The 23878-nt window shown below is 32.7% G+C and overlaps 1 protein-coding gene across 2 annotated transcripts; it reads left to right on the plus strand.

The window, feature by feature from the left end:
• Positions 1–276: 276 nt before the first annotated feature.
• On the plus strand, positions 277–22323 carry LOC123532491 (probable G-protein coupled receptor 179). Of its 2 annotated transcripts, none has more exons than XM_045313946.2 (13): positions 277–738; positions 6073–6220; positions 7631–7783; positions 14752–14919; positions 15111–15275; positions 15520–15646; positions 16346–16672; positions 17986–18054; positions 18185–18294; positions 19299–19513; positions 19861–19996; positions 20417–20522; positions 21881–22323. In XM_045313946.2, exons 1-13 carry the CDS (start codon positions 687–689, stop codon positions 22103–22105), a joined length of 2001 nt encoding a protein of 666 aa, XP_045169881.2. In that variant the 5' UTR covers positions 277–686; the 3' UTR covers positions 22106–22323. The 2 variants fall into 2 exon arrangements, with proteins under 2 accessions (XP_045169881.2, XP_045169889.2); XM_045313954.2 differs by having other exon boundaries at positions 278–501.
• Positions 22324–23878: the final 1555 nt, after the last annotated feature.

Consider the following 23878-nt stretch of genomic DNA (forward strand, 5'->3'; position numbering starts at 1 on the left):
TCTGGTCAGATCGGTCTGTGTTTGTATTAGTAGAAGATGAATTTGGCGCTTTTCGTGCTATGTACAGCGCCTTTGAACAAGGGCGCTATATATAAATCTAGTATAATATATATCATAATGAAACATCTAACTTTATCTCAAACAAGCCAGGAAAATATGCAATTATAAACAACTTCCTAGAATAAAATCAATGCAGTGAATGTTAGCAACGGTAGAACAGTATTTACTGTAAATGTCATTGGGAATAATGAATTGTTATATAAATTATAAATCAAGTCAAATTGCCGTCATGTAATCACGTTTTGTAGGCAGCATTTCTCATTGCACTCAAAACATAGATTTAGTTTGAAATAAGTCTTTAATATACTTGTGATAGAATACTTAAGCTCGAGACCGAGCTTTAATGGATTTCATGTCATAAACATTTCCAGTGGGAATTACTTTTGATGTTGCTAATATCCATATGCAAAAAAGGAGTTGTAACAAGATTATGAATTGGAGGTAAACATGTAGCTAATTGATTCGTTACGTAGATTATCAGTGTAAAAGTGGGAAAAGACGCGCTTTTAAAACCTTAGTGAGATAAACCTGTATATTAATTCACTAATTGCAAACATGATGGCATTAGTAAGTTTTCTTTGAACAGTCAGCAATACCACCATAGTTGTTTAGCGTTTGAAATAATCATGGTGTGCTTTATATTGGCGGTTATAATGCTAATAAGACTGCCTTGTCTGGGTGAGTACAGCTTATTTTGTCTTGGCGATTTTGAGCACTAAGTCTTTAAGCTTACGATAATGTAAATTTGACATCTTTGAAAGAATGTATTTTTGTTTAAAGAGAACACAACTGTATTTTTGTCTTTCTAATTGTAAGGTTTATTGTTTTGTTCCACAGAAAGCGATTGATTTAGCAGCTTGAAATAGAATATGGCTAACGATCTTCAAAATAACCTTTTAATTGTTTTCCTGGGAAATTATAATACTGAAAATTCACACCAAGTTAAATGCTAAAATTGATAATAGAATATTAGAATATTTGTTTGCATGGCATGAAATATAAGATTGCATTAACAAAGTACCTATTTTTCGTCTTTCTGTTTTATAAAAGTTTTAAACAAATAAGTGATTTACTTCAAAATTTCAAAATTATTTACTGTCAAAGAAAAAATGCTGTAAAGATGGCAAATTAACATTTTCAAAAATATTCAATAGTTTGTATTTGTATAACATTCAGATATGTATTAACCTTTTTGAAACACTGACCCTTTCGCTTGTAACTACAAATACATTTGGATAACTAAATTAATTAAAATGACTTATCCACCATCAATTTTTACCCAAGGCTTACAGATAGGTATAACCTCCAATACTCTGAAGATCTGCTGTTTTTTTATACATTAGTGTCATAGATATTTGAGAAGAACTTTAAACTTTATGACCTTTTCAAATGGTTCTGTGACAACTTTTATACTGACAAATTATGCTGTATAAGATCACCACTAGCTGTAGACTTGTTTAAGTATTGATAATAGGTTTGACATTACATTTCCTTAAGAAATCCTTTGTAGTTATAAGGACTTTGGTCAGTTTTGTTAGATCTGTTCAGAACCAAAGAAGACCTTACCAAAATTTATAGAATTATACGTTTTACGAATATATTACATTTGAGTATTTTAAAAAAAAATGTTACACGTCTCCTCATACCATTTTTATTCGAATTTTGACAAACCTTTTAAAAACCTGAAACGAAATGATGTTCTTACCTTTTTCTGTTTGTGTATTTTTCATTTCACACATCAATATTTTCATAAGCAATCCTGGAATACCTACAAAGTTATTGTACTAATCGCAGTATGGAAATGAAAATTCGTATAGCATATCAAACAAAGATCGTATCTGATAATTTATGTGAACATTCGTAAATTGTCAGAAATAAAATCAGAAAAACAGTCCATTAAGGGAATAAGTTTTTTTTCTTTTGGAATATTTAACGCGTTTCTGGTTTTATTTTGTTTGGTCTATATGCATGTCAGTAATTGAGAGACTAATCGCCTGATGGCATGGTTTGATTTTGTTGGAATATTTGATGTGTTGTTACTTATTTTATAAAATGTTGTCCTTTACGAACTTGTGGCTTAAAGGCACTGACCCCCTAGATTTCCGCTAAAATGTGGGGCATATTATGGTGTTTTTTTAGAATATTAGGATTTTTCTAAACTAATCTTAAAATGCCAAATCAAGAAAAAAATCCCCGAGTCGGGAATCGAACCCGCGCCACCATGGCAATAATAACATTACCGCTGTCTTTGCCAAAACACCATGGATGAATATGTATTTAAAGACGACTGTTGAATATAGATATTTATAATTAAGACAAATTACCTCGGGTAAAGCGTTACAAACGCTTTTCAATTTTCAGTGTAAAAAATAGTGAAATCAACTACTTCTGATGTGTTTCCATAACATATAGTCCATCAAATTTAAGCAGCCTGCCTCCAGATTTGGCTAAAAAATAATCTTTCTTTCAAATTGAAGTTTTGGTCATATTATGAACACTAGAATATGAATTTTTGTTTCTCAAATATCTTAAAAATTCCAAATCAAGAAACGAAGATGACCGCGTCGGGAATCGAACCCCGGACCGCCGCGGCAATAAAGACATTTTCCCGTCGTCGTAACCAATAGCGCTATAGCTGAAGTAGTGAATAATGACTTCAAAATATAGATATTTATAATGGAGACAGTTTACCTGGAGTAAAAGCGTGACAAACGCTTTTCGATTTTCATCGTAAAAAGTAGTAAAAACAGCAAATTCTCATGTGTTTCCGTAACATAAAGTTTGTCAGTAATTAAGTTTTAAAGCCTTCTTAAGAAATATAGAATTTTATTTTATGCTAACTAATGAAATACTGTGTTCTATTAGTTAAATATTTTCATATCTCATTACTCACACTGTGAAAATATGAAATCTATATTTTCACACTGTGAGAGATATAGCTCCGCCCCCTCATTACATTGTGTATGAATTTTAAATTATTTGCTTAAAACAGGATGAAAATTGTAGTCGCACTTTGTTCTTTATTGTATATTTCTCGATTCGAATTATTTTACTTAAAGAGAATTTCATAACGTTATGCAGCAAAATATAAAATAAAATGGAACTTTATGTTGTGTGCGTCTTTATAACGTCACAGCACGTCTGACGTCATGTCTATTTACGCGCGTCTGTTTCCCGCGCTGAGATTAAAAATAGTTGCAAAATGCACATCTCAACGTAACTGAGCATAAAATAAAAAGAAAATTTGTTTGTTTTGAGTGAATATGGAATATATCTCACCTCGAAGTGAGAAAATTTTCACATTTTCACTCGCGCTACGCGCTCGTGAAAATATTTGAAATTGTCTCACTTCTCAGTGAGATATATTCCATATTCACTCAAAACAAACAAATATCCTCTATTATGTAAAGATATCTAAAAAAAAATATTTTTGTTGTTGTTGTCGAACGATCTGGAGGCATGCCGCTTTAAGTGTCAAGCTATTATAAGAACTGTAGCATAAATTTCCTGATACCTACAAATTTTCTCGTTTTTGTTGTTGTACGATCTAGAGGTCATTAAGTACGCTCAATAAGGTAAAAACGGTAATGGGTAAATTAGATTTTGTCAAGTATAATCAGACAGATAGGAGCATGCAGTTTAATACTGTTACATTAATTATATACATGAATTTTCCACAAATATTTAGTCAGTAATAAAAAACCACTAAACAGTTCCAGCGACAGAACTACAGACAGTCAAACAGGCATTGGAATATGTGTCCCAGTTAAGAAAGGAGACATGGCTTGAATAAACAGGCCAAGGTTATAAGGACTTTGGTCAGTTTTGTTAGATCTGTTCAGAACCAAAGAAGACCATACCAAAATTTATAGAATTATACGTTTTACGAATACATTTGTATATTACATTTGAGTATTTTAAAAAAAATGTTACACGTCTCCTCATACCATTTTTATTCAAATTTTGACAAACCTTTTAAAAACCTGAAACGAAATGATGTTCTTACCTTTCTCTGTTTGTGTATTTTTCATTTCACACATCAATATCCTCATAAGCAATCCTGGAATACCTACAAAGTTATTGTACTAATCGCAGTATGGAAATGAAAATTCGTATAGCATATCAAACAAAGATCGTATCTGATAATTTATGTGAACATTCGTAAATTGTCAGAAATAAAATCAGAAAAACAGTCCATTAAGGGAATAAGTTTTTTTCTTTTGGAATGTTTAACGCGTTTCTGGTTTTATTTTGTTTGGTCTATATGCATGTCAGTAATTGAGAGACTAATCGCCTGATGGCATGGTTTGATTTTGTTGGAATATTTGATGTGTTGTTACTTATTTTATAAAATGTTGTCCTTTACGAACTTGTGGCTTAAAGGCACTGACCCCCTAGATTTCCGCTAAAATGAGGGGCATATTATGGTGGTTTTTTTAGAATATTAGGATTTTTCTAAACTAATCTTAAAATGCCAAATCAAGAAAAAAATCCCCGAGTCGGGAATCGAACCCGCGCCACCATGGCAATAATAACATTACCGCTGTCTTTGCCAAAACACCATGGATGAATATGTATTTAAAGACGACTGTTGAATATAGATATTTATAATTAAGACAAATTACCTCGGGTAAAGCGTTACAAACGCTTTTCAATTTTCAGTGTAAAAAATAGTGAAATCAACTACTTCTGATGTGTTTCCATAACATATAGTCCATCAAATTTAAGCAGCCTGCCTCCAGATTTGGCTAAAAAATAATCTTTCTTTCAAATTGAAGTTTTGGTCATATTATGAACACTAGAATATGAATTTTTGTTTCTCAAATATCTTAAAAATTCCAAATCAAGAAACGAAGATGACCGCGTCGGGAATCGAACCCCGGACCGCCGCGGCAATAAAGACATTTTCCCGTCGTCGTAACCAATAGCGCTATAGCTGAAGTAGTGAATAATGACTTCAAAATATAGATATTTATAATGGAGACAGTTTACCTGGAGTAAAAGCGTGACAAACGCTTTTCGATTTTCATCGTAAAAAGTAGTAAAAACAGCAAATTCTCATGTGTTTCCGTAACATAAAGTTTGTCAGTAATTAAGTTTTAAAGCCTTCTTAAGAAATATAGAATTTTATTTTATGCTAACTAATGAAATACTGTGTTCTATTAGTTAAATATTTTCATATCTCATTACTCACACTGTGAAAATATGAAATCTATATTTTCACACTGTGAGAGATATAGCTCCGCCCCCTCATTACATTGTGTATGAATTTTAAATTATTTGCTTAAAACAGGATGAAAATTGTAGTCGCACTTTGTTCTTTATTGTATATTTCTCGATTCGAATTATTTTACTTAAAGAGAATTTCATAACGTTATGCAGCAAAATATAAAATAAAATGGAACTTTATGTTGTGTGCGTCTTTATAACGTCACAGCACGTCTGACGTCATGTCTATTTACGCGCGTCTGTTTCCCGCGCTGAGATTAAGAATAGTTGCAAAATGCACATCTCAACGTAACTGAGCATAAAATAAAAAGAAAATTTGTTTGTTTTGAGTGAATATGGAATATATCTCACCTCGAAGTGAGAAAATTTTCACATTTTCACTCGCGCTACGCGCTCGTGAAAATATTTGAAATTGTCTCACTTCTCAGTGAGATATATTCCATATTCACTCAAAACAAACAAATATCCTCTATTATGTAAAGATATCTAAAAAAAAAATTTTGTTGTTGTTGTCGAACGACCTGGAGGCATGCCGCTTTAAGTGTCTAGCTATTATAAGAACTGTAGCATAAATTTCCTGATACCTATAAATTTTCTCGTTTTTGTTGTTGTACGATCTACAGGTCATTAAGTACGCTCAATAAGGTAAAAACGGTAATGGGTAAATTAGATTTTGTCAAGTATAATCAGACAGATAGGAGCATGCAGTTTAATACTGTTACATTAATTATATACATGAATTTTCCACAAATATTTAGTCAGTAATAAAAAACCACTAAACAGTTCCAGCGACAGAACTACAGACAGTCAAACAGGCATTGGAATATGTGTTCCAGTTAAGAAAGGAGTCATGTGGGGCTGGCACGGGAGAGGTTCTCCCTTTACAGTTTGATGTAACTGCTTGGAACAAATTTACAGATCCTGCCGTTAGGTAAGGTGTTATTAATTATGAAGGTAAATAAGAAATGGGCATATTATGATTATTACACATTACCTAAAAATACTGAGCAGTCAGATTAAAACATATCTTCAATACGATTCAATAATAATAACAGTCGTAAGCTTACGACTGATATTACTGTGTTTGTAGAGAATTCGTGAAGCTGGTCGTCGTGACTCAAGTTATCATTATCATTTCATTTAATCCAATCTCACATAAACGCAATCACAACAGGAAATTGAGGATCTTCGGCTATGGTTTTCATCCGGACATATTTCAGGTACAGACGGCCACCTGTGTAGAACCATCGACTTTTCTCAAGCCAGAACAGCTGACTTACAGTAAATAATATTAATTTATCCTACGACGTTGAGAAAAATGTCAAAGATTCCGAATATTCCCACATAAGTTTATTCCGGACATTCATAAAAAGCAACGGGCAAATGAGCAAATAATTAGATGTAAATTTTTCAAAACAAATTATAATATTGTGCATTGGTTGTAAAACTATCTTAGTTTCCACATTCAAACATCTAAGTGATTATGATAAGTAACCGGAGGAAAAACAAAATATACTAGTATCTGATAAATTCTCATCACGAAGAAATTTTTTAACTCGTCTGTATATATAAATTTGAAAATGTTTGCTCTGCTTTTTAGCTTATCTGAGCACGAAGGACTCATTTTGTGAGCTGTAAAGATCGTTTTATTTCTTTCCGTCCACAATTTCTTGAAAACATCACCTCTTACACAGCTAACGACAATTTCACCTAAATTTCAAGGGAAGTTACTTCGGTGCTCCCTTTCTAGATTCCTTCAAATTCAAATTAAGTCATCAATACATATGGCAACAAAAGGAAAAATAAAAATGTTCCAAGAAACATTTATAATTAAACAGAAATGTGTCTAGGCTAACCCGCTAATAAATTCCTTCAGATCACTCTGCTGTATTAAAAATATGGCCACATAGGGTGAGACAGGTTTCCTCGTATGGACTTAGTGGAAACTTTGAAAATATGTTTGTTAAATTCACCTGGCCTGATTTGAAAATAAATTGAGGAAAATACTTTTTGGGTGTCCTTATGCTAACTTATTTCAGATCATTCCTTTACGTTAGAAACGTGACCGAAAAGTGGTTTTGAAAATCTTCTTGTCAGGAGCTGCTGCCCTGATTTCAAAATAATATCACGCAAATTCATACTTATGCGTAAATAACTCTATATTGGTTGAGCAATCAGTAAGGTAAAATCAATTTTTAAAGAAGCTCCAGTGATTATCGGACATGCATTTAGCTTTCAATGAGCACACATAATTGTACCAGATCATTTTACTTTTACAAAGCTATTACTTGACCAAAAAATCTGCTTTACTGCCTTTAAATGTATAATATTTACTTCGCAGAACTGCCAATTTACTTTCTAAAATCATGGCACTCCACAATGGGACACTTGATTCTCTCACAGACGAAATGTTTTTTCTTCTTGTACGAAACAATGTGCATGGAGATTCTGTGGTCTATGGGTCTGGCATTGGCTTAGAGAAAGGTGTCTACAGGTAAGAAGAATATGATTTATTTTACTTTCAAACCACAAATAAATCTACAGTTGAATGTTGACAGTTACTTTTCAGTTCTTTGATCTTATACCAGTGGGTGTAATCAAGTTAACGTAATTCCTTTGAAAGTGATTTATCATACCAACATTCCCCTAAAGTATATATATTTTATACTTTTTATGACAACGTCGTCGAAACTGGCTTAAATATCTCAAACTGTAAAAATTTATCTAGAAACGACTATTAGAGCATCGATCAGAACTCGGTAATCCTACATTTTCTGATTTATATTTTTTTTATTTATGTTCTATGTACGAGATAAAGTAAGGTAAGATAAATGTGTTATCAAAGCACTCTGTCCCAGTAGTACATTGTATCATGAGTCTTCACAAGGATTTAGCAAACGCCCTTAAAAGTCTTAATACACAAGATAGAATTTCATATTTTTTAATTTGCTTTGGAATTTATCTTCCATGGAGGCATAAAAATGTAAAAGTCTGTATCAAAGATAATTTATGAAATTATGTACAAAATGCTTCAAATTACCCAATGTGGTTTAAACTTTGGAACAATATGGTGATAAATTCGATGTTCTGCAGCGTAAACCGTTTTAACTCTGTAATGATGTTTTGCCACTGGCCGTTCAAAGATGTAAAATGTAAAGATTTTTTAAAGACTTTAAAGAGGCGTATAGACTACATTCTAAAAAAGGTTTACAGATGTTCAGCTCGAAAAATGTGAAAGATGTGAAAATAAATTAGAACATTCAAACATGACAACACTAATATCAGCAAATAGGTATTTATTTTGAAACCCACATTAGAAAAGACACCCGTATAAGAGAAGCAAGATTAAATTAAATGCTTCATACATGTGTTCAAGTCCTAAGAACTCTACATGCTTAACTATGTGCATTTTACAATCGAAATGTTATCAAAATGTAGACAGATCATAACCAAACCTAAAACAGTTCAATCAAATGAAAAACCTGACTATCTCGAACCACAGAATACATATTATTACATCACAGAGGTGGTTAAAATATAAACAAAATCCAGTGCAGACCGATTCATACCATTATATTCGATCGAATGCTGAATTGGCTTCAAATATGACCATCGCAATGTAGAAAAGTCTATGAACATTATTAGGCAGAAAACAACAAAAAGAAGTTATAAAGAGAACCAGCATTACAAATAGGCAATATTCTGCTAATTTAAAAAACAAAGACACCAGCTCGGTGCCAGACAGTAAAAAACACAACATAAAGGCCAATGACAAAAGCGATATTGTGAAATTGCGAGGGATATCAGAGTCTTGTGAGTTTGTAAAGTTTGGGTAAAAAAGTGTTACTTATTATATGGTCTTTAAATTTATGCAGAATATATACGTATATATTTTGCTTATTGAACAAATGTAGAATTTCCGGATATTCTTGAAACTGACTATAGTAAGATAGTAGTAAGACAAAATTCCAGAAATTGATTGCACGGGCAGTATCATCTTTTACATATAGGGAAATGTAAAAAAAGTTATCGTGAAGTTATCAAATACATTTCTTTATGTATGTGATATCATAAAATGATTTGAAATGATTAATATCTTAGAAAAACAAAATCTGAGGTTCACTACACAGTCAGGTGCTTAACATTACAAATTACAAAAATATCATCATGAACATGATATATCCTAACTATCTTCAGTACGTAAAGGTAATACTTCGCTGAATACAATATATAGAGGATATTTGTTTGTTTGCAGTGAGATATCGAAATATATCATCACCGATAAGGGAGACAATTGAATATTTTCACGAAGGCGGAGCCTGAGTGAAAATATCAGAATTGTCTCCCTTATCGGTGATGATATATTTCGATATCTCACTGCAAACAAACAAATTTTCTTTTTATTTTATGCTAGTTTGTGAAGATCAACGAATTTTCTGTTTATTACGTGCATAAATGTTCATATAAATCCAATATTTCATGACGAAATTCGGATTTATTTAAGCTACCGTGTTACATATGATACAACCGCTAAATTTCCATGGACACTTAGGCACATTAATATCGAATATTGGTGATTAGGTTCATTAAATCAACACGACGCCATTTTGTTTTTAAAAACAAAAACTGCATTTAAATATTTTGTGTAAAAATACACAGTCCGCGGCTAAAAGAGACATTGACAAATGCCGGTAGTTAAGTAGACGCATATTTAAAACTTTTCGGGTCAATCCGTGGTAGCAAGACGGTTTGACCCCTTGACACCTTGACCCCTACCAAAATAAGATAACACCTTGACCCCTTGATACCTTGTCCCCTATTTTCAATTTTTTCATAGTGACACTTTGACCCCATATATATATTTTTTTTCATTTGCTTGGTTTTAGTGAAAAATTTCCATGTGAAATGTCTATGAGCATATTTGTAGGTAGTATTTAGTGTTTTTGATGAATATTGACAGAGATTCTGGCTCCAATATTACGCATTACTTTAGTGTTTTGAAATGAACAGACATCAGAAAATAATACAATTTTAATCACATTATATGAAGATTTTTTAGTGCAATTAGTTCGCTCTATACTACCACGGTTATATTAATATTTAACTTAATTCAGACTGATATCATATTTTGTAAATTAATTTGTGTACTGGACTGCTTTGTCTAATTAACGTCCTGTTTTTTCATAATTAATTGAATGTCTCTCTTTTGCAAAATGGAACCTGACTAATTTATTTTAGTAGTCTGTCGAAATTACACATATTTAGCTATGTCTGATATGATTTTGAAATGAATGCATTTATTTTCCACTGAGCTATAAATATTATAAGATTTCTGGGAAAACTCAAGGACATATATTTTATCACACAAAGCAGTATTTATAATTAATTGTACATTACAACATGTTTTGTTGCATTACATGAACTATGTGCATCAAATGCTCGATTAGCATATTTTTATAAAAATCCATAGTACGGTATATGGTATTATAATTATGATGTCTTTGTTAGTAACTTATGGACATGTGTATAGAGAAAAATAAAAAAAATGTCAATGATAAAATATGCAAAATGATTTTATAACATTTTTTAAGTATAACAGTATTGTAGTTATTGCAATCAGAATAGTTGGAATATCAAGGATGTGTTTGTATGATTTATTAATGTAAATATATATTTGTGTAGGGTAAAATTTCACTAATAAGATTTGAACAATTAAAGTCTATGAATGAATAATAATTGTTAAAGTAGCATTTTATTTAACGTTTATTAATTTTTCAAGGTATTTTCACAAAATGATATTTCAATATAAAATTCTTCAAAAATAACATTAATTATAATTATTCAATTATACAGATTATCAAATTTACCTGTCATTTAATTTATTGTTTATACCCATACTTGAACTCCATTATCTCCCAATTAGTAGGGTGATGATTGGATTAAACACTTATGGAGGGGTGATAATTGGATTACACTACACTATAAACTGACATGTGCCCCTAATTACTCTAATCTAGTTTATTAGTTTATTTAAGTCTCATTCATGTATAAAACAAACATTGACATTTACAATAAACAAAACATTAAGACAACATATACATGACCTATCTATAAAGATTTGATGGTAACTGAAATAATTTGACTATATCAAAAACATTAACCAAAATTATTAAGTTATAAAAGGGCATAATTCTCTTATATTCAAATCAGAGTTATGAGGCTTAGACTTTGATAGGAAGTAAATATTTAAGTTTCAAGTTAATAGCTTTGGTGGCATCAGAGATATTGGCTTTATCAAAATAAAAAAAAACTTTAACAAACAGCAATGCCGAAGCTGGGATGAGTGCAATAGCTGTACTGTCTCTTTAAAAAGTCGAGCTAAAAACATTATTACAGTATATATATTACCAACCTATAAAGATTTTATAGAAGACTAAAAACATGTATATTTAAGACCAGGCATGTGATTTTGCAAAGATTCTACATGTATAAACTGCATAAAGGAAATTGATCTTTAACATTTAATATTGTAGTATAAATATCACCTGGAACAACTGATACGGGGACTGGAAACCGGCATTTATCGTATTAGACCTTCCTGATATCACAGAATTTCAGAAATGAGGTATTTACCAAAACATTACAATTACATAGCCTGTTGAAACCGTTAAGTGTCAGCTAAAGGTTCTATTAATATGCTTCAGACGTATTCAAAGCAAATAGTCAGTAAATGGAGATGTCTTAGAATGCAATGCCATATTATCTTTACATGTTCTATCACATGATATTTGCAAATTCACATATTTGCCTTATCACTGACGGAGTATCAAGTCACACAGAAAGTTGTATGACGGAGCCTACCACATAATAATACTATGTCATCAAATAATGAAGTTCAACATTAATGTAATCTATATCGTTTAAAAAAGTAAAATTTATATGGTACAATTTACAATAAAATTCTAGTTACAGGGCCTTTAACACCTTAAGAAAGAATGAGTGAAAGAAATGAATGAATGAAAAAATATGTCCTTTGTCTTGTATTGTGCTTGTTTATTTTTATTTTTATCTTTCTTGAAGTTCATTAATAAATTTTCATATTGAGATGTCTAACCTGTTCTGTTGTATTGATTTACCTTATTGTAATCATACAAGTATGTATATTCTGTAAATGCTTTTTTGTTTTATGTTTTATGTTCAATAAATAATTAAAGAAATTGATAAATTTTAGATTATTGAACTATTTAACTGTATGAAAGAAATGTGAGAATGAAAAGAGAGAAAGAATGAGTGAAAGAAAAAATGAATGAAAAGAAAAACATTTAGATTCAACGCTACTTGTATTTATTTATTTATCTTTTTATTAGCATGATATAAAGTTAACGTATATAGATATAGAAGATAAAATGTACATTTATGAATAAAGTAGTTTATTAATAGATGTGAAGTTTCAAACAGAGAGTTATTTTATTCGGTGCACGACACTTAGTCGAAAGACACTTGGTCTACACCCATACTGGTACTGATGATAAACCTGAACAGACGATAAAGCCGACCACCCTGGAATTATTCAACTGCAATTGGTTATTTATATAATTGAACACACCATCTAATAGCAACGACTTACAACACCAACTGGTGTAAACAAAAACAAAATTGGTAAATAGTCTGTATAAATAAATGACTTACATTTATCTGTATAACAAAATATTTATCCAAAATTACTGGGGAAGAGGGTGTTTTTATACGCATGCTCACTTTCAACACATAAAGGCCTGACATTGGCTCACTTTTCATTATTTATCCGGAATGACTGTTGCAGCATTTTTGGGAAAGTTTCAATATAATACTATCAGGACAATTTTGTAAATGACAAAGTGATAGATTTTTTTCATCAGTCAACGTTGGTACAGTTCCCGTTTTACATACCCCTTTCAGGGCCTCACTTCATGCAAGTTTGCTCACTAAATATAAATTTGAATTATGTAAAGTTTGCAGCAAATGTTAAGCTTTATTTCGATACCAACCATTGTTAACAATTTGCAGAAATAAAAAAGTTACAGGTAAAAAAAAACTCATTTTCTGTCAGGGTTTATCATCAGTACCAGTAGACCATACTTTGTCACCTACTCATAGCCTAGAACTTGTAGAAGTTCATCGATATAGCTTTTATCAATGACTTACATGCACATTAAGAAATCAAACTTCAGAAAAATATGCCCCTAACCACAAAAAAATCTAAGGGGTCAAAGTGTCATATTAAAAAAACATAGGGGTCAAGTTTTCACTGAAAGTAGGGGTCAAAGTGTCACTAAGGGGTCAAGGTGTCATCTTTGGTGAAAAAATTTAAGGGGTCAAGGTGTCAAGGGGTCAAACCGTCTGACATTCTAATCCGTCAGTTCGTTGAACAACCGGAAGCTTGCTTTGTTTACCAAAACACGCTGAAGGTCAGATTAAAAAACAACTGAGGAATATGCGTAAGTCCTTGGAAAATCAAGCTGCAGAATTAAATATCATAATGGATTCAATAGAAATAGCTAGGAAATATTGATCTAGGAGCTGCATAGCATAACAAAATGGATGGAAGTTGGAACACAACTGGCTGGAGTTGAAGTGGGAAAGCACTTCGACGAAAATGCTGGCATATTACGTAAGGTTGAGTTGATGTCTTGTGATAATTCACTAAGACAACAACCAACTAAATGTGCTGTCGCCAGTAAAATCTACCACGCAATAGTGAACCAATGGAAAAAAGTAGAGGAAACACACAATATATCTGTAGCTACATGAATGGCAAGACCTAGCAACCAAGCTGACAAAGGTAACATTATTTCATTTGCAAATTTAATTATATAGCTAGCCTGTTCTATATAGGATTGTCTAGCAGTTCATGACTCGTGTATGGCTTGAGTATTAGTATAATCCAGTAATTTTAAAGGCAGCAAAGGGAGAAAATTAAAGAATATATTTCAAGGGAGATAATTTATCTGGAAAAAAAAGAAGTTCGGCACAGTGAGTGATATCGATTTATATCTCACTGCTATTTTCCAGTATTTCACCAATAAGCATAAAATAAAATCATATAATTTCATATGCATTTTACTCTTGGCGGATTTTTTTCCAGCCTATTATATGAAAAGCCTATTGCCAGCTTCATTGAATATTGTGTCAATATACTTTAAATTTATTTCATTATTTGTACGGCATCAATATTGCAATGTCTCATTATATTTTGATATAACTCTCTGTTTGTTTGGGTTTTTCTTAGAGGTGGTGTGGGGGGGGGGGGGGAAGGTTGGAGGTTTTTTTGTTGTTGTTGTTGTTGTTTTTTTTTGTTTATAAGCATAGTCCACATGAAGGAAAAAACATAATTTGTATTTACCTACAAATAGTACTTAAAGCTGTAGTTAAAATCATATACAATGAAGTCTTTTATTCTTTAAAATGTTCGAAATATTACAGCAAATACGACAGCTTTTGTGCATACGCGTACAAGCAAAATGGGACTATTAGGGCACATGATATCGCTGTGAACTACGGATATCAAGATACTTACACAGCCTGGTGGACTGATATCAAAGCAAAAACATTTGATAATGTTACTATAGTAACCGACGTGGTAATATACAGGTATGTAAAATAACTATATATATTTGCAAAGCAATCTTATCTGAAGTATGAATGATACACAAGCTAAAAATGTTTGTTTGGATATATAAAAGTTCATTTTCGTACTAAATGACATCACTAAAATGTAGCAGGCATTTTGACGTTAAAGGAGAAATAAGACCCTTATTTCATATGTCATTTTCCATACTTAGAGAAGGCGATCATCATCTACCGGAAGTGGAAAGTTCCTATCCTGTTGCTGAAGTATCTGATGGCCACTGGACGGTTCCATATTATGATTGCGGGGATGGCAATGTGTGGATGGTCACATATGTAGCACCACTTCTGAAAGTAGTGAACGGATCGATTTTGTTTCAGTAAGATGTATATATAACTTTGTTATCTTCTTATTATACCCTTACCGTATCTGGAATTTGATAATACAACTTTACCATTTTCGAAGAAAGAAAACACAATACTGAGAAATTATAAATTTGTAAAGTAAATTATTTATGTTTATTTGATCTTTAATACTGAAATGTGATACGGATTAGGTTAGCTACATATCATTTTGAATACACAACAAAAGGAGAATATATTGATGCTCAAATATGTTTGTAGAGGAATAGCATCGATAGACATTGAGCTAACACACATTGATATCAACCAGTGTGATGATTACGAAAACTCCATGTCTTCTGGTCTGGATGTATTTCGTGGAACGCACAGATGTCAGTCAACTACAACGGTAAACATAACTTTTATTTTCATACAATAATGCAAGTTTTTCTCCTAATATATATTCAGTTGTAACAGTAGGTGTTGAAATACTTCCTAACATGTAAAATGAAATGGTTTTATTGAAAATTTAAGAAATTAGAGAATTGCTAAACATACCGGTACTTGTTTTTGAAATAAAAATAAGGAAATTTACAAATTTAAAAACACATCTGTTATATAGATTTGTTTGTTTATTTGTTCTGAATTTTACGCCGTTTTTCAACAGTATTTCAGTTATTAACGGCGGGCAGTTAACTTAACCAGTGTTCCTGGATTCTGTACCAGTACAAACTATGTTCTTCGCAAGTAACTGCCAACTTCCCCAAATGAATCAGAGGTGGAGGACGAATGATTTCAGACACAATGTATTTTATCAAATCGTCACGGAGAACAACAACCGTTACAGATCGGTGATTCAAGCAGGGAAATAAAAGTATAGGTGTTTGCATCTACTTACATAGCAAAAAAGGTCTTAAAAGATTTATTGTATTTTTAACTTGAAACAGTTGCATAACTCAGTTTATTCAAAATTGCACTTTAATTTGTTTTCAAAAGTCATTTCTTTAAGTTACTATTTTTTGTTTGTTGTTTCACTATCAAAGCTATCACTTGTTAATATATACATTCATTTGTTAATTCAAATTTTACATATTTGTTGGGATGTTAGTGTATTCCTATGAAAGGAGAAGGATTTGTAACTGGTGCTTACACATGTGAATGTAATGATGGATTCTACTTCCCGAGTAAATTAAATGGAACTCGAGCATATACTGGAAAAGAAATGGATAATTATGTCAGGCAGTTTGGAGTTATCAAGCCTGGAATGTTTCAGTGTGTTGCGTGCGCAACAGGATGTGACACGTGCGTGGACAGTTCTCCGTGTTTACATGAACATAACTATCCTTTGAAAATCGCACTTTTGATAGCGACGATAAGTACCGTTCTTGGCATTGGAGGTATTGCAGTAATCACTTACGTATATAGGAATAACAAGGTAAAAAAATCAACAAGACAGAACTTAAGATGATTTTTTACTATCCCTTTCATATTTTTCTTTACGTCATACCTATATAAACAGAACCAGTTGATAGCTTTTCTTTCTGTCACCTGACAATACAATATAGACTTTTGACTTGAAAATAAATTCGCAGTCTTTTTAAGTATACATAGCGATATCCGAAACCTACAGTCCTACCGTCGTATTGGATTAGAGTCTAAAACATCTAAAAATAATTCAGATATCCAGTGGCTATCTATTTACCTCAAATGTATTTCACTTTATTGTTCGTTTTAATCGACCTGGCGGGGCGGAGTTTCGCGATGGTCCACCGCATTATTGTGCAAAATATGTAGTATATTCAGCAACCTGATTTCTTATTCAGTGGCCATCTACTTTACATTGTAACCAATGTAGCGTTGAATTTTAGTCGTTGGTTACGAAAATAAACAATTTTATTGCTCTACTTATTTTGCTTGTTTTTTAAGATTACCATTTGCATAAGTCAGAGATTAACTCCGCCCCGCCAGGTCGAATAAAATACAATATGTAGATAAATAAAGTTTGCAAATAGAGCTACATTCAAATTTAAATGTCATACAATAACAATTGATTGTTAAAAAAAACCAGCCAGTTTTTAGTGGAAGTTCATATTTATATTGTGCTCAGCTATACATGTCTACAGTTTGTACTTTTTAAAACCTAAAGGCGTAATACTGTTAACATACATAAACCTGTTAATTTTATGTTTACATAATCTATATGAAGTAATTGTTCATGTTCAATAAGATGAACAAACTGCGATAACTTTCTGAATGAAACATAAGTGTGGTTTCTGTTCAAAGTTTGATGAAAATTGAAAAGCTGTTTGGTGTGAGTAAAAACGTAATAAAGCATAAATCTAATACTAACATGCATGCTATGAGAGAAGAATAGGAATTTCTAATGTTTAAAACTATGTGAAAAATTATTTTCCTGAAATAATGGGGTGGGGAGTAAAATATTGAATACAACTGTACTCGTACATAACATTACTAATCAACATTCGGCTCGTCCAAATATGAGTTATTACTGCTATATACTCGTCAAGTATACCTACACTGTTAAGCACCCATTTTTCATAGAATACACTATTTTATTTGGCGGTTAACATGATCCAACATTTTATTGATATTTTTTTTATTTCTATCATCTAGTATTCACCATGGACACTAATAATATAATTAGTGTCCATGGTGAATATATAATAATTATATGACATGCCCAGGTATTTTGTTTTGTCACTTATTCGAAAATATATTTGTTTGCAGATTATCAAATCAGCCAGTCCAATGTTTCTGGAATTAATGTGCGTTGGCGGAATACTATTGTGCTCACAGGTAGGCCTACCATTTCAAACGCATTTCTTCTGTCTTTTCATATTTATGAATTTCACAGATATATATGTTATTAATATATATTCATATCATTTGAAAACTGCTAGAATAAAACGATTATTTTTATTTTCAGTTCTTTACCACCTATTTTAAAACAACTGTTTTGATGTGTACAGTACGTATTTGGCCACACCATATCGGTTTCTATATTCTGTACGGCTCACTAGTAGTCAAAACATGGAGGTAATAATTATGATAAAAATGGTTGCTTCTCTGTAAAATTTTATAACTATTCAAATATACCCATGCTTGATGTGTGAGGGTTAATATGTAACATCACTCACACTCATTAGGCCCGGCCAAAGCGATATTCATTTATAAATATATATTGAATGGCCTTCTTAATCCAAGAGTGACAGCAGATATAACAAAACTGAACCCCAGCGGGGGCAACATCTTACATCCATTACTGTCGTGATAATTGGTAAACGTTGATTAATAGATCATTCAGAAGCATGTAACTGAGCAAAGCAAATCAACAGCAGGCTTGGTCTGATATAGTCTATTAATGAAATATTGTTTTCGACAAAAACACAGTCGTGCACGCAAGCACCACCTTAAACAGAACTATATCATACCGTGCAAATGCAATCCATGGCCGTAAAGGAAATATACTCACACCGAATCTAAGTATACTAGTATATGACGAAATGGTACGATATGTTATAGTCACCGCAATTGGAGATTGCTGTCATCGTTTTGAGGTATAGCGTGTTACTAATCTAAATAATACCATACTCTATTGAACTGAGTCTGTTCATGACAGTTAATTAAGTATTCAACTATCTTCACACTTACTTAAACCGGATTTACGAAACTCTTTAACTGGGCAACTGTTGAGGGTCTTTATGACCCAAGAGAACCAGAGTTAATAACAAAACTGAGTCAATGTAAAAGGCGACATTGTACTAGGACACACGACAATTCAAGACTTTAAATGTAAAGTGTAAGCAAGACTGATCTTAACCAATTTTCGCGTTTTTGAATTCTACGATCTTTATATTAATACATAGACTCCCGATCACGTTATTGTACCTAATTTCCAAATTTTCATTCTAAACATAAATAAAATAAGTAACACAAGAGATTTTGTTCTAAGAAATACTACGATGATCAAACGTAGCATTTTCATTATTGCGTATTCCTGCAAATACGACAAAAATATTCTGTTCACCATAACGTTTCAGGATTGCAGCAATATTTACTGTCGGTGCACGTAAGAGATTGCATCTCCCGGATCAGGCACTATTGCAACGGTTGGGCATACTGATGTGTTTTGTTGTTCTCGGGCTTGTGGCCTGGACAGCGGGAAAGCCGCCGGAAATAGCAAAACTTAAGACGTCTGAAGGTCTTCACTTTTATCTTTGCGAATACGGACCTTTGGAGTATGCGGTTATAGCAAGTAATTGTTTACTATTCTTTATATTCGTTAGAACTATACTCTTTACTTCATGTTGCCAAAATTACCCATATATCCGAAAATACTTCAGTTCGTACCACAGCAAACAGCCGATTATTTTCTCAGAACTGAGATAAAATATTATAATGCCTATATCAAAGGGATAAGGGTAAACGCAATTATCCATCTTCATTCTTTTAGGGTCACTTGAAGCTGATTAAATATTATAAGTAAATAATGTATAACTGATAATTTATGTAACGTATTCATAAGTTTTCCGATTATATTTTGACAGATATTTAATGTATCATGACATTCATAATATTTTCTTGTTGCATTTATTGTTACAGCCGAAATACTCCTGTTGATGTACGGCGTATACCTTTGCTTCTTAACACGGAAAGTCCCAGCGCAATTCAATGACAAATTTATGACGTATGCAATATACAATGCCATCATTCTTGGAATATTTATGACTTTCATGTCGTAAGTGTAAAGCTTTAAAAACTACTTCTTAGAATCTTAAGCCAAGCTTAAGTGTAAATTGATTTCAGATAATACCGAAAATCATATACACATTATTGATATCTTATAATGTTATGATAGAATGCTCATAATACAGTACATTGCGAAAATTATCTACCAACGAAATTAGATAAAACGATAAAAATACATTTTATAATTAGTTTTAAGTTTTATCATATTGGAAAGCCGTTAAGGATTTCTTTTTATCCCTTTCAAGGAGTCAAAAGTTTCAACCATTTTTTGATCTGTGGGTTGGTAATTGATCTGGGATTTTTGTTATCCAGTACCTGTTTTCTTAGTTTCACAACCGTATTTTAATCATCATACTTTCGAATATCCCCAAAATAATATTATTACTTGCTTACTGATGTTATTTTTCAGTCGTCTGCTCATATCCGTTATTGGGCCAGATCTATCATTGGTGTTTCAGTTCCTTCAGCTTCAAGTGTTTGCTTCGGTAACCCTTCTTATCATTTTCGTTCCTAAGGTAAGTGTAGTGGTTTACCAAAAAGGTAAAAACAAGGCAATTAGGGAAAAAGTGTAATAAACGCGTGACAGTAAAACAAAATATATGTGGCTTTCCTCATATTAATGTCAGAACTATCTGGACGGTACAAATGTAAGATGTTTTAAAAATATTCTGTCATCTTTTTCCAGTTTGAAACATGGTTACTGTTATCAGAATATCAGTTTTTCTATGTTGTCCCAGATATGCAATTATTTATCAGAAATATTTCTGGTCATCTATACAAAAACTTGCCGCTTTTATGTATGTGAATTTTTCTACTATTTATTTGAAGTTGTTTATATATTTACAGACAGGTAGTTGATATGCCTGTCTTCGTTCCTGGGAAGAACCGTAAGAAATAACCGACTTTTTCAACTAAAGAGGCCTGGTCGGTTCCGGGAATTGAACTTGTGACCTTCGATCAATGATAGGTTACAGTGATTTAAAACGAGTGACTCCAATAACTCAACCATGAGTCATATGAATGCTAAACACGAGATACATTTTTAAAAGAAAAGTCTGCAGCTAAAGGCACTGTTTAGACAGGACAATGTCTATAATGTATTAGAGGGTCCCTTTTATCACATTCTCGCGACCTAAATGTAGTGTGCGTTCATCTATGATTTAAATGACGATTATCATACTTAAACAACCGTTTCAACAGTATTTCAATCAACCTTTCATTTTGTAGAATTCTCGGTCTTTTGGCCAACGTAAACAAGTTCATTCAGTGTATTTAACCGACTCGTTGCGTAAATTAATCTTACCTTGTATTGGAAAAAAGTTTACTGAAAGGGCGGAGTTACCTGTATAGATGAAGTACAAAAATAACTTCAGCATCGCCGCTTTTTGCGACATAAAAGTAAAATTCTATCGATCTGCAAACAGTAGTATGAATAATTGATGAAATCTAGCAAAACATTGCTCAGTACAGATTATAAATGTGTTAAATGAAAAAATGATACGGATAAAATATTTTTGATGGCACTGGGCGAACAATTAGTATCTTCCAGTCACCGTGAGTCACTTACGTTTTACTGCATAACTGTTATGCACATAAATTATTTAAACGGAGCAAGGACTCGAACCTACAGCGCCTAACAACAGTAAATGCGACTTCTCTGCCATTTTCACTACCGCATCCCCCACCCTCCCCACCAAAACGGTTACTCTAAAACCCCTAATAAACATTGTATTCTTTGCATCGCGCTAGTGACACGTGAAATGTTGATAACAACATCGATTAAATTGTTCAAGGTCTTATGAACCAACCCGATTTCAAAATGACCAAACAGTGTTTTAAAACTTATATTTCGCTCTTGTAATTATATTTGCAGTTTCTAGCCGTCAAAAAGAAGAAAGAAACAAACGGAATGAATAATACACTTTCCAGCCAAACATCAAATTCAATAAAGAAAGGGCGCTTCAACAAAGGTTTCTCTGGTGTGATTGATTTAAATGTGAACTTTCTGAAGTTCTTGGAGGAAACAATGGATAAATCAACCCAGACGGATGGGTATCTAGACAGACAAAATATCCACACACATCTTCCGAAGTTTTAAATTATATCAAACGGAACAGTTATGAACAGTTATATTAGATACGTTGACAAAAGACATGAAATGTCAAAACAAACAAAAACTGTTTCTATTAATTAAGAAATACGGGAAGAAGTAGATGAGTGAGATCATCTTATAACGCTAACTTCTGATTGACGTTTGTACATATGTTTCTAACGAAATCCTCTTTTTGTAGATAAGATATACATATACCAAATTTTGACTTGCATACTTGTAAATATAAGTATCGTTTCAGCTCACCTGATATCAAGGATGAGCTATAAATATATGTGGTTGGCCCGTCGTCCCTTGTTATCATACCAACATTTTCCCTGAAATTGCCGAACAGAATTACGTCAAACTAGGGTCTGTAGCACCATGGCATAGACCTCTAAAGTTCAAGTAAATGGTATCGTTGGCCCCATTGAGGGTATTATTGAGGTCAGTAATGTAATTTTTCCCATTTGGATGTGGAAGTATTCAAGGCAACATCTTATGAGACATACTTCGAAATTAATTCGGCTTGCCATAGCGTGTCGTTATGTTAAGGATAGATGCGAACCACAAACCGGTTGAAGCTTCCTAGTGATGGTTTCTAGGGCGTTGCTCCACTGTGTGTCCTTTTTTTGTGCCCCCCCCCCCCCCCCCATGAGTGGTGGGGGCATATAGCTTTGCTCTTGTCCGTCCGTCCGTCCGTCCTTCCGAGAATGTTGTGTCGCGCCAAGCTCCAAAGTATTTGACGTAGAGTCACAAAACTTTACAGGAATGTTGGTCAGCATGTGTAGTTGTGCACCTGGGGTTTCGCGTCCGGATTCATTCTGTCGTGTAGGAGTTATGGACCCTTACTTTGTAAAGAATAGTCATTTTAGTGTTGTGTCGCGATTAGCTCCAAAAGTATTTGATGTAGAGTCGTAAAACTTTACAGGAATGTTGGTCAGCATGTGTAGTTGTGCACCTGGGGTTTTGCGTCCGGATTCATTCAGTCGTGTAAGAGTTATGGCCCCTGACTTTTTTTGTTTTCTAAGTTTTTTCATTACACAAGACCAGACTTCTTGTCCAGACTTACTCAAAAAAAGTTTGTGAAACATGTATGTTAAAATTTACTTGACCTAGAATCATTAAACATTAGAAGATTGTTTTATAGCCTGTGAAGTGTTCACTTTAGGATTATACTCAGCTAGGCCAGAGTTATGGCTAAGTGAAAAAATATACATAAGGTTCTTAAAAGTTTGTGTTGCAAACATCTTAAAAATTATTTAACCTGAGTCATAAAACCATGTTACAGTGGCAGGAGGGGGGGGGGGGGGATTGGGGGGCACTTGTGTCCTATGGACACACATCTAGTTTCTATTAATCCTCCTGTGTTTGCTTTGTCTTTGTCTGTGCATGTGTTTGCGTGTGACCGTCTGCTTGCTAGTCTTGAGCACGTCCGCTAGCTGTAGGTTGCGCTTTGGGAAGATTGCGTTTTAAGAAGTTGACTTTACATGTTGCTTTTCATCCTTTTTCGTAAGGGCACCAGAGCTGAAAATAGACCAAACTGTTGAACGATATCGTTAAGGTCTGTAGCATCTTTTAAAATGTCCTCTCTTAATCTTATTCAAAGATATTAGCTTAACCGTTTTAGACGCCACCGGAGCTAGAAATAATCAAGCTATTTGATCGATTTTGAAATATTCTCTTTTATTTTCGCTAATATTTGCGAATATTGCTACTTGCAGATTCAAAATATTATTGAAAATTAGTCTGCACGATGCATAAAATTTATTTCGCGAATTC

This window comes from Mercenaria mercenaria, chromosome 1 (genome assembly GCF_021730395.1).
Source record: "Mercenaria mercenaria strain notata chromosome 1, MADL_Memer_1, whole genome shotgun sequence".
NCBI classification, from domain to species: Eukaryota; Metazoa; Mollusca; class Bivalvia; order Venerida; family Veneridae; genus Mercenaria; species Mercenaria mercenaria.